Below are 11537 nucleotides of genomic sequence, written 5' to 3'. Positions count from 1 at the left end.
TCCCTACACCTGACATGTTGGGGAAGATGTTGGCCTGCTCTGAACTCCCATTTATCCTCAACTTTAAAGAAGGAAGGAAATGTTCTGAAAAACAGTCTTCCTTGTACCTGCTGTATGTCATGGCCTGCCTCGCTACATACGTCTTTCCCATGCGTTCTCCTAGCAGCGAGGTGATGCAGGAGCACCTGATATTGATAAGATGGAGATGAAAATTTAGTGGTGAAAATAAAAAAAAGAAGCAAAAAACATTCCCACGTTAACAAACCGTGTAAGCAGCTGATAGGCCTTAAACATCTGCCTAAACTTTCTTTTTATAGAATGATGCTGTTCTGAAGCTGAGCCAGATTTAGGTTTTAATCATACGCTTGGTTCTGAACTGGGAAACCCACCTTGCAGCTCTCTGTATACTTATTCCTCTCAACGATTGTAAAATGAATGCTATAATGACAGTAATATCCATTCAGAATACCAGGGTACTGCCTAAGTGGATGTATATGACATGCAAAATAGACGGCGTGCTAAATCTATTAAACATGCCAGGTTTGTATATTCAAGGAAATAAGATAATCGGATGGTAACGCAACCTGGCTGTGTGCGATTCTTTAAAAATATATACATGTGTATATTTTGCCCCTTGATTTGTTCCTGTAATTTTCTAAAATATATGTTAAAGATATCATCTGCCTTCTTAGATTGCAAGAGCTTCATTTTCCCACAAGGCCCACATAATCAGAGCTGGTTCCTCCAACAGGCATCTTTGCACCTCATTAATTAGTAATCAGGGCAGAAGCCGTGCACTTAGAGATCTACATACCTGCAAATGTAAATTATGATTGGGCTCTAAATCTCTCCACAAGGCTTTTTTAAGGCTTCTTTTCTGCTAATTGTAGTGCATCCCATTTTCAGGCTTCTCCAAGGATTATAAAGTTTGGAAGGAAATTAAAACTTCACATTATTCTAGGTTTCCTATTCTGACAACTTTCAAAACAAAACTGGCCACAAGCGCAGGAAATTTGAGTCGTCACCCATTTGTGAGGGAATAGTGTGCTCTCTCTGGGGTTGACTTTTAGCAGTGATTTGTTGCTGTTGTTGAATGCTCAGAAGAGTGGCCAAGTCGCCTGCATGGGCAGGAGGACCAAACTTTTCAAGCATCGCTGTAGTCAAGGAGAACTTTGCTGTTGGAATCCAAACTCCGCTTCCTAGTATTTATTGTGCTTGCAGTGGGCAAAATTTTCCCTGGCATGAGCACTGGTCTGGACCCTCTGAACGAAGTGTAGCCTCTATTGTTTCTTCTTTCGAAGATAAACTTCATCTCAAGTTCCTTGGCAAATTAGAAAAGTAAGAATGGCCCAAAATAGGCTCCCAATGAGTCAATTGTACATTGCCTGAAGTTTTTCTTCCTAGAGGAGATTGAACATATTGGCAAAGCGCTATGGGGAATTGTGCAAATTCTGTCTTGCTCTGCAAATAGCACCTGCTCGGAAAGCAGGGGAGGTTAGCTCCTCACTGCTGCTGTTAGACTGCAGTTATCTGCATGATACTCACCTGCACTGTGGAAATACTCTTGTTTTCTTGCACCTATCCTTACCATGAAAATGACAGAGGATTGGCTTTTTTTTTGCATTTTTTTTCCTGCTTCTCTTTATATTTTGGGGAAAACACATTGACAGATCAGAGGTTGCAGTTGTCAAATTAAATACCTTCTTAAATTGTGACTCTTGGAGGGTACTTCTGGTAGGCATATTCTGGGGGTGGTGAACTCTTCTTTTTTAATGACTGGGGAACAGAAGGCAAACTAATACCATGACGATGGTAAAAATGCTAGAACTCCTCAGAAAGATGGGGCGTAGGCAGGAGGTGAAAGTTTGCAAGCAGCTTGGAGAGCCAAAAAGAGAAAGAACAGCAGCATGGGGGATGCAGAGGCCTGTTTGGCAAGTATTTCCCATACGCTTCAGGCTATCCATCTGAGGAGGTATATTATCTGTGCCAACAGCATATTGTAAACTACCTCTTCAACCAGATTGGTAAGTTCAAAGGGGAAAAGAAAGCAGGCATGCCAACATCTTGGTTTTCAGGATCCGTGGTGTTTGAGCTTTTAAGGAATGATTGAAACCCTTTGATTTCTGAGTAGTGGGAGGATCCCACTACATTTTATAGGTAAAGTGATGTTTCTCATGTTTCAAAGAGGTTAAAGAAATTCTCTCGGTCAAAATTTCCAGATAGCTTGTGGAAAGATAAGTAGGAGAGGTTGAACAGTCATTACAGTTCTTCTGAGCTTGCACACATTTGTGAAAATTTGAGAGACCTATTCAAGTTCCACAGGGAGGAAGGAGAGGTCCCCTTATTCATCTTACAGAGGTTTTTAAAGAACAGTATTTACTGTGTGATAAGATGTCCCCTCCCCATCTTTAGTCCTTTGCAAAAAGGTTTGAATGTGCATCCAAGCCCAGCAGTAGCAGGATGAAATGTTCCTCCTTCTCCATCACTGTTCCTGTCTTTAGATGTAACCTCACTTCAGAAACCTGTCCCTTAGCACAAAAGGCCAAGCTCGCCTCCTGGAAACTGGGAGATGGGTATGGAAGAGGCACCTCCTGCACATGTTTGACTAAGTGCCTGGGCCCTTCTGCAGGATTAGGACTTCATTAGCAACCTGAAGATCTGTTTTCTTCTGGGTAGAAGCTGGGTGTCTGATAGATCTATGCAGCCAGCTCCATCCCTTCCCTGCGTACAACAGCTCCTGTGTCTGAGCCATCTCTCTGCTCATGCAGAAGGAGCAAAGCTTAATTTCTTCCACTGAACTTTTAGCAGCTAGAGTTGATGAGGAAAGACTTGCCTTTAGATCTAATTAATTTGTCTACCCAGGAGGATTCTGAAAAGGCTTCTGTTGTTGAGAAATGTAACACCCCTGAAAGATTTGCGGATGATGAATTTTGTAGTGCATCCTGTTCGGATCACCCATTAGGTCCAGTCTGACCACCTTTACATTGCTAGCTTGTTATTTTAACCTGATTTTAACAAAGTTTTCGTTAAGGATTACCTGCCAGAAAAGCATGGTTTTAAGACTTTGATGGCTCCACCATTGCTGGATTCATCTCGACTGCTAATCACTCAGAGTATTTGTCTGTTCAAGGGTATTTTCCCTTTTTCAAACAAAAGTGGTTCCTGCAATCTAATGCCGAAACGCACGTAAACACATGCTTGACTCTAAGTTGTCTGAGGCCACTAACATGCTACAATCTAGCAAATACTTAAATGTTTCTTGGATCAGGGTTTGAATACAGTCAATACTTTCAGGCACGTATCCTGAGGACAGTACGCTCCCAAATGGATCAAAGCATCACCACTTCAGGGAAAGTGACAGAATTCTCTATTAAAAAAAAAAAAAGGCTGGTGAGGGGATGTAGCTGAGTGATCTTATAATTTATTTTTATTTATTTTATTAGTGAAAACTTGAAGAAATAATTTTAAAATTCTAACTGGCACAACTTTGCCGATTTGGAGGGAGTAATTAAATGCCATATGTTAGCACTAACACATAGAAAAGTTGATAATTAATGCAGGCAGCTCCGGATCCAGGTGTGACTTTGACAGATTGTATGCAAGGGTTTTTCACAGGCTTACAAATAGGGATAAAAAGTCTGGTTTTCCCCCTTCCCTTCTGGATGAGGAAAAAAACAACAACAACAACAACAAAAAAAAAAACCAAAAAAAACATTTATACATAATTAACTATTTCTTGATCTGCTCAAAAGAGAAGGCAACTTCTGGATGGAAAATTCTCTCTTTAACTGACTTGAGTCCTCAAAAATGTATAATAAAGGGATATAACTGATTTTTCAGGACAGAATTTTGGGGGTTTAGAAGAGAGAAAAGGAAAGTTTCTCGAATCTTCAGGGAGATTTCCCATGATTATCACAGGGTTTAATTCTTTTGTAGCGTACAGAAAATAATCTCTACTCCTTTATTCTCCTGGGTTAGCCCAAGCAATCTAATACAGTCTGCAAGAAATGCTCATTACTGAAGCAAATTGAGTAAAGCTAAAAAATTAGACCCTTCAGGATTTTATTCTGCAAGTTGGATGTAGGGCTGTCAGAAGGCAGGAGGGTCTGGTTTGAAAGAAGCTCCCTCGGCAAAGGCAGACTTCATCTCAGCTAACTTCTGATGGCTAACGGGGCTCTCTGGCTTCAAACGTGATACCTGTGAGCTAGTCTTGCAGAGCTAGTCTTGATGGAGTTATGAGAACAACACATCTCATCTTAAAATAGGTATCTCCACTTCCTCACACAGAGTTCCTGCATTCAGTTAAAAGATTCCCACCCCAAATCCAGCAGGCTTAGCGCTGGTTGTGTTGCACTAACTGCCTGGGCAACACAGCTGACTTGTGTTTGTAATATGTTTGGATGGATTAGAGGTGAATCCCAGAATTATTTAATCAAGGTGCTGTGCAGTTTCACACCTTCCTTTATGTAATTAGAGCTTCAGGCCTTGTTCACTGTGACCTTCTAGCTGCCTCTGCTCCATCAATGAGGGGTACTCAGCCACCCCATCCTACTAGGTGCTTACAGATGGTTGTATCTACTTCATGTCCCCAGAGTGGTGCAAAACAGCCAGAAAGTACAACTAGGCCTATGATCAAAGTCCAGAAGTAATGATATCAAACACTGACCAAAAAATTTTCATTAATTTCCTAGATTCTGAATTACTGAAACCTACCCCTCGCGTGGGAGAGAGAATTACCAAGCAGCAGTGAATTGCTTATGAGATATGTGCGCACAAGTGCTGAGCCTTGTGCCCTGTTATCCTTCCCCCAGCCTTCTCCTTTGCCTGCTCTCATTGCCCAAAGCACTCCCAGCTCCCAAGCTTTGTCCAGTCCGTCAGAGCTCACTTATTCCTCCTGTCCTTGAGGCTGGAGCTCAGGACATAGAATGGTTTAGATTGAAAGGGACCTTAAAAATCATCTAATTCCTATCCACCAGCCCAGGTCACTCAAAGCCCCATCCAGCCTGGCCTTGAACACCTCCAGGGATGGGGCAGCCACAGCTTCTCTGGGCAACCTGGGCCAGTGCCTCACCACCCTCAGAGTGAAAAATTTCTTCCTAATATCTAACCTAAATCTCCCCTCTTCCAGTTTGAAGCCATTACCCCTCATCCTGTCACTACATCTACCTGTTATCATGATGACCAAGTGTTAGGAGTTAGCTGGAAGGTAACAGACCCGTCTATTGTGAATAGTGGGAGGAGAGACCCCCATAAAATAGGCCATCCCATCTTTCTGGGAGGGGTGAGATCACTCCTTGAAGGAGCTGATCTCTTGGCATGAACAACAGCATCAGTAACATTTTAGCTGAGACTTGGATTGGACATCTAAACTGTAGATGACTAAAGTTAGGTGAGATGGCTTTAGACTGCCATCCTTTCTCCAAAGAGCAGTGGGTAACACCTTTCCCCATCTCAACGCTTTGGTGGGTCACATTTTACAATCTATGGGAGCAACCCAACAGGCCAACAGGCGAATCAGCAAGCTTGGCTCATCAAAAGGGAAGTTTGCTAACCTCTAAATACATGTGACCCATACTCCTTGCAGTCTGTTGTCTATTTGATTCTCAAACCATGCCTGCATGGCAGGTAAGTATTCATTCTAGAAAGAAATGAGAAAAGCGGCTGACCAAAAACGCAGAAACAAAGCCAGACAGCCAGTCTTAAGGAGGTGAAAAAGCATTCCTTTCTCTGCGTGAGAATATACAGTTAAAAACTCTTTCAGCCTAATAATATCAGATGTTCTATCAGATGGAGTGAAAACATGTCATTTTGATCCTGACAATTGTCCCTTTAAATGATTTTTATGCTGGGCCCCTAGCCAAAAAAAAGAATAGCAATTTTCTTAAGCTTCAACACTGATCAGCACTGACTAATAGCACTGAATGCAGAGCACGTCATCATATCAATATGTTTTCTGTACTCTGAGCATTCTTCGTGAAATCTGCATTTTTAAGATGTACAGTACATGGGAGCTGGATGTTTAATTTACTATAAAATCACCCTCAAGCTGAAAACCTGCAAATCATGTTAGTTAAATAGCATATTTATAGGTTTACTAGCGAAACTGAAGGAGGCCGGTGGGGAGTTTGTCATCTGCTACTCTTGGAAAATTAAAACAAAGCCTTCCTGTTTGCATCTCATTTCTTTCAAATCTCCATGAATGTCTTTGGTTAGAGTCTTTGTCCTTGCACCTAAGCAGGACCCAAGGGACATCCTTTGGGATGGCATGGAAGGCATTTGTCCAACTCAGCCAGCAGCTATTTTTAGGAGAGGGTTGGGATCTAGTCACCCTTAGGGTAGACCTGTACCATGTTTCAAGCCTAAAATCAACCCAAATTTAAACTGGCTGGTCCTAGCTGACACAGAAGTGCCAAGGCCAGGCTGGATGGGGCTTTGAGCAACCTGGTCTAGTGGGGGGTGTCCCTGCCCATGGCAGGGGGGGTGGAACTAGATGATCTTTAAAGTCCCTTCCAACACCAAACCATTCTGTGATTGTATGAAGTTGTGAGGTTCTTAACATAGAGCAGAAGGCAATGCTTGGACCCGTGCTTGCTGCTGAGGCTTCCCCCAACCTGACTTCATTTTGCAGTATGGAGAAGTCCGTGCCTGGCAGCCCAGCTTGGTCCCTTGCCTTGTACCCTTTCCTGCACCCTGGCCATGGTGTGTGGCTGTTGTCAAGCGGACAGGCTGGCCAGGGACCTTCCTCAAAGACATTAGTCAAGGCAATATAGGAATTTTAAGCAGCCAAGTTACAGGCATCCTTTCCCCAGCAACAGGGAGTACCAGGACTCTCCTTGTGGCTGTGAGCAAGGCAATTTAGTTTCACCATCCTTAAAATAATTATTAGCAGCATCAAGGCCAATTATATGTCCTGAATCAGATGTCAAGTTTCACTGTAAGACGTAAATAAATAAATAAATATCCCAACTTGCAGGTCTTAATTGCTATCCCACATATTCAGCTCCTGATCTGTACACAACTGGGTCATCCCGTGCATTCACCGTTTGTTAACCCTTTCCTGGAGGGTTAACCCGCATGTGGAACCTCAATATAAAGTGTCAATGAAAATATTGAGTCTGGAGGAGAACTTCTCCTGGGTGTTAAATTCACACCAAATTTTTGCAAGCTTGTAGAGTGAGAAGCTGGAATTGGTAGGGGCTGGTCTCTGTTTTGGGTTCTGAAAAATGCATGGTCTTGGTGCTTGCTTGTATAAAGGCTTACAAATACTTTTTAAAGTCAGCGATTCTAAGGAAAAAAATACTTCAAACACCTCTTGTGATCAATAAACATGAACCTCTTCTTTTTATTGTTGAAATTATTAAATGCACTTCAAGTGTTGAAGTATAACACAAATAAAATCCTATGAAAATAGACGCAGTTTCTTCTTCCTCAGCTGCAATTTATTCCATTTGACAAAGTCGTACTAATACAGGAGAGAGAGTTGGGGAGCAAGGGAAGATTCATTATTTCTTTTTGTAAGCCCAGAAATGAAAATACTTCGTTACAAAAATAATTTGCACAATAATAGAAATAAGTAAGTGCACTGCAGAGCTCTCTGGAGTAAAGCTTTCCTTCTCTCTTTGCTTCCCCGCAAACTCTGACAGTCTGCTCATTAACAGTGAATTGGATTTACATGCCATTTCAAGAGAAGAAAGCACTGGTGTATATACTGTATAATAACCACTTAGATTTTTGGTTTAATATAGATGGGAGGATGCGTTAACATTTTTAAGTCTTTCCAGGGTGAATTAAGTTTGATGACCTATTTCATTTTTGACAAGAGTCCACAGCTTTAGTCCTGTAAATTTGAGTTTGCTTAACAGGACTGCGTGTGTCCTGCTGCAGCAGTCCAGCTTTTGCTGATTTTGGTGACAATACAGGCAGGAAATATTCTACCAGTAATTCAGGTAAAGCACCTTTTTCATGGGTTTTTTTTTTTTGCAAACTCAGCATCATTACGAATCAAAGGGTTTGGCTCTGGGAAAGCATTATGCAGCCCCCTTGTTAAAGTGATGCCCTAGAATACGCCTTGTGTCCTGCTTTGGCTGTGTCAGTCTGAAAAAAAAAGCAGGAAAATTTAATGCATTCTTTTTCCAGAGCAGTTGTTACACATCTGCCTTTCAAGTGCCATGCATTAAGTTGGCTGAAATGGAAAGCTCAGATAGGAGCTGCTCTCTCAAAACATTTCTCAGGAATATTTTTCATTAGCTCATATCATTACGCGCACAATCCCTTCTTCACCCTCACCCCTGTCATGATTTCTTTCATACATGAGGGAGGTGAGGGAATTTATCTGAATTAAAATCTATGCAAAGATATCTTTAAAAGTCTCTCTAACAGAGGATGCTTTTCTCTTAGAAGCCGTGATGGGGAGGCATATGCAGAATGACTAAGGCAGCCAATTAATACATTATATAAACAGCAAGCACCACTAGAAAAGGAGAGTGAGAAAGAAAAATGAGAGATTTGGGGTGGGGGAAGAAGGGGGGAAGGGAGGTTGTAAGTATAAAGTGTTTGCCTTAGGACTTGTCTTCAGTTACAGAGCCAGACTCACATGACTGGAGCTTGGTTTGATGTGGTAATGAAGCATTGATCACAGGAAAAAGATGAAATGGCCTTTGCTCATTCATTATTTTTATCTTCTAGCTGTGGAAGACAGAAAATTGTTCATAGGAATGGTTTCGAAGAAGTGTAATGAGAATGATATCAGGGTGATGTTTTCTCCGTTCGGCCAGATAGAAGAATGCCGAATCCTTCGGGGACCGGATGGGCTGAGCAGAGGTGAGTGTGCAGTCTGTAAAGTCTCTCTCCTTAAGTGCTAATTGGGAGCTATATGTCACAGCCAGGGTAGGCATAGCCGCTCTCTGCAGCTAGAGGTTACACTGTAATACGTCCCACGTGATGAAGGTATCCACATGAACTTTTCACAGTGACTGAAATTATCACCTCTTATTTCCAGTGTCAGAAGGGTCTCGGTGCCAACATATTAACTTGTGTTATCGCCCTGTTTGTCAGCTGGAAAAGTTCCTTTGCACCCTGAGAAAACACCCTCAGTTTTCTGCTCTCACAAAATCAAAGATCCTTCCCTGACCCCTTTCTGCTTTGTAGCATAAGGCCAAAAACAAACAAACAAAAAAAGGACTGTAAGTGACTGCTTGAAGGCATACAGGGTCATGAGAACTGGCCCACGTTGTAGCACTATCCCCTCCATTCCTGTGTTTTCTATAACTATATGCAAAACATAGGTCTGCTGTAACTCAGAAACAAAGAGGTTAGCTTGAACAAGAGAGCTTTGCCTGGACAAAACTTTGTTAAAAGAGCTTTTAAATCTTGTGCCTCTATCACAACCCAAAAAACAGGGCAGAGGTGTTAAGCAGCACCACTGAGAGCGGTCAAGCGGCTGACCTGAACTTTGGAAATGAAGTGCAGCACAGACTTCAGTAGCTGGTGATCCCTTTTGAGTGCAAAAGTGCCTTTTGAGGACAGGCCCTCTGAAAGCATATCAAAAAGGAAAATAAATGTATATTGATGACCCAGGCTGCGTATTAATTCCATGGTATATGGAGCTGAAATTATTCTCAGAGTGTGAACCTTCTCAAAAAGTCAGTGCCAGGTGGTGCTGAACAGAACAGAAAATAGTGATAGTCTCATCTGTCAGTGGGGAGGGATGCTGTGGTACTAACCCCGGCCATTTAACAGCATGGGGAGTAAAGTAATTTTAAGTGTGGAGCTGTGAAAACATCACTCCTGTTTCTATAGAAAACAAAAATACATAGAAAGCACAGTTTATGCATTTTATTACATTTTCAAAAGGCATAGAAAAAATAATAGTATCCATTTTGCATGTAGATATAGATATAGATATTCTTTACTTTTGGACCTACTTGTTTCTGCTAGGCTATAGGATCCACAGTATTTTGTGCAACAATTTGTACATGGGGCTTTTTTTGTTTCGTGTGCAGCCCAGCTTCTTTAAAATGCCTATAAATTTCAGCAGGGGAAGTTGTAGGTTTTCCTGTATTTCATGGCACTGCTTGAAAACACTTACTATACTACTTCTGAACAATAAGGACTTGTTGAAAAGACATTCTGACAATACATAGGGAGCCCCAAGAAAATTACACGCTTACATTTACGCATGCTTAGTCTGTGATCCCAAAACTTTCGGGGCTGGGATGCAGCAGTCCCTTCAGGCAAGGAGAGCCTCAGGATCACGGCTTTTGCCTTGGGGAAGACTAGGGGAAAGGTCTGAGGTTGGTTCCTGTAGCTCAGTAATGAATGTTAACGGATGGACTCGAGTACTGTCATTATCTGTCTAGACCCAAAATTGAGGCAAAACAAATATTTCTGATTTTGACTGATTTCCCTTTATAAGTAGCACAGGGAAGGAGTGATGGAAGACACAAGTGGGAAAGGAGATAAGCAACTGCTGAAATAACAAGATCTGGGCATCGGATGTTTTGAGCCCCCAAAAGATTTAAATGACTCCTCAGCATCACCCAGCAAAGAAATGGGTCTTTCCTGGGATCCATGGAAATCCCACTGCATGCTTGCTTTTATTCAACAAACACTGGGCACAGTACGAGTATAGGAAAGCTAATTATGAAATCCAGCAGGGTGAGCAAGGGTGGTGGGGTAGTTTTGTTCTGCTGTAAATGGCAATCTCATGATAATCAGAAGCTGAGATTTTTAAGCCATGTCACCAACCTATCAGGTAGGGCAGTGTCATCGGCCGGACAGCAGAGCTGTAGAGTTAATGTGCTGCTCTCACCTGCTGAAGGCTGAAGTTCTCGGTCCAGGTAGGTCATACACCAGTAGTCGTAGCAGAGCTGTATCCTCTGCCACTCGGGTTTATTTTGGTCACAATCACGACTGATATTCTATCATGCCCTCGTGCATCATGCCTTGTTAAACTTGAATTGCTTTCTACACACCCATGTTCACACTTGAAAATGAGTTCAGCTGTGCCAGCCAGGTTTTCAGGCAGATGTTTATCAGCTTCACAAAACCACCACTCCATGAGAGAAGGCAAAGTGTTGGGAAAATGGTTGGTGTTGCAGTCAAAATGAAAAATGCTAAGGGAGATTTGGAGTGGAGGGAGCTTGGCTGAAAACGCACAGGGTGAAAAGCTGCTTCACTAAAGCAAGAGGGAGAATTTTGCCACAAACAGTATTTGTTTTCCCAGCACCCATCCGGATGTACTTCCCTCCCAGCCACAGAGCGGTGAATGACAAATAGATACTGTCTTAGGAAAACACTGCCCTTGCCATGCCAGAGCCTTCAGGAACTCGCAGTGCTCACAGCAGTGAGGTGGAAATATGGTCCAATAAACTCTGTTTGGCATCATTTTCAGTTGCATAACAAGTGCGCATCATGGTATCTCGGAAGAAAAGAGCTTGAAAAGTGTATTCATTGCTATTTATGCCAACTTTCGAGCTTTGTTAAAGAGTTCAGGCAAATAATCTTTATTACCAGCAGTTAGTTGCAAAGAATAACTC

The 11537-nt window shown here is 42.2% G+C and overlaps 1 protein-coding gene across 1 annotated transcript in view; it reads left to right on the top strand.

Annotated features, from left to right (window-relative positions):
• The window catches only part of CELF2 (CUGBP, Elav-like family member 2), a 260680-nt gene that overhangs the window by 182907 nt on the left and 66236 nt on the right, over positions 1-11537 (top strand). Inside the window, exon 5 of the mRNA XM_009882952.1 lies at positions 8686-8820. Coding sequence (XP_009881254.1) covers positions 8686-8820 — 135 coding nt within the window. The remainder of the gene's footprint in view (positions 1-8685; positions 8821-11537) is intronic.

This window comes from Charadrius vociferus, unplaced genomic scaffold, assembly GCF_000708025.1.
Source record: "Charadrius vociferus isolate BGI_N301 unplaced genomic scaffold, ASM70802v2 scaffold32, whole genome shotgun sequence".
Lineage (NCBI taxonomy): Eukaryota > Metazoa > Chordata > Aves > Charadriiformes > Charadriidae > Charadrius > Charadrius vociferus.
This window is presented reverse-complemented; position numbering and strand designations above follow the sequence as displayed.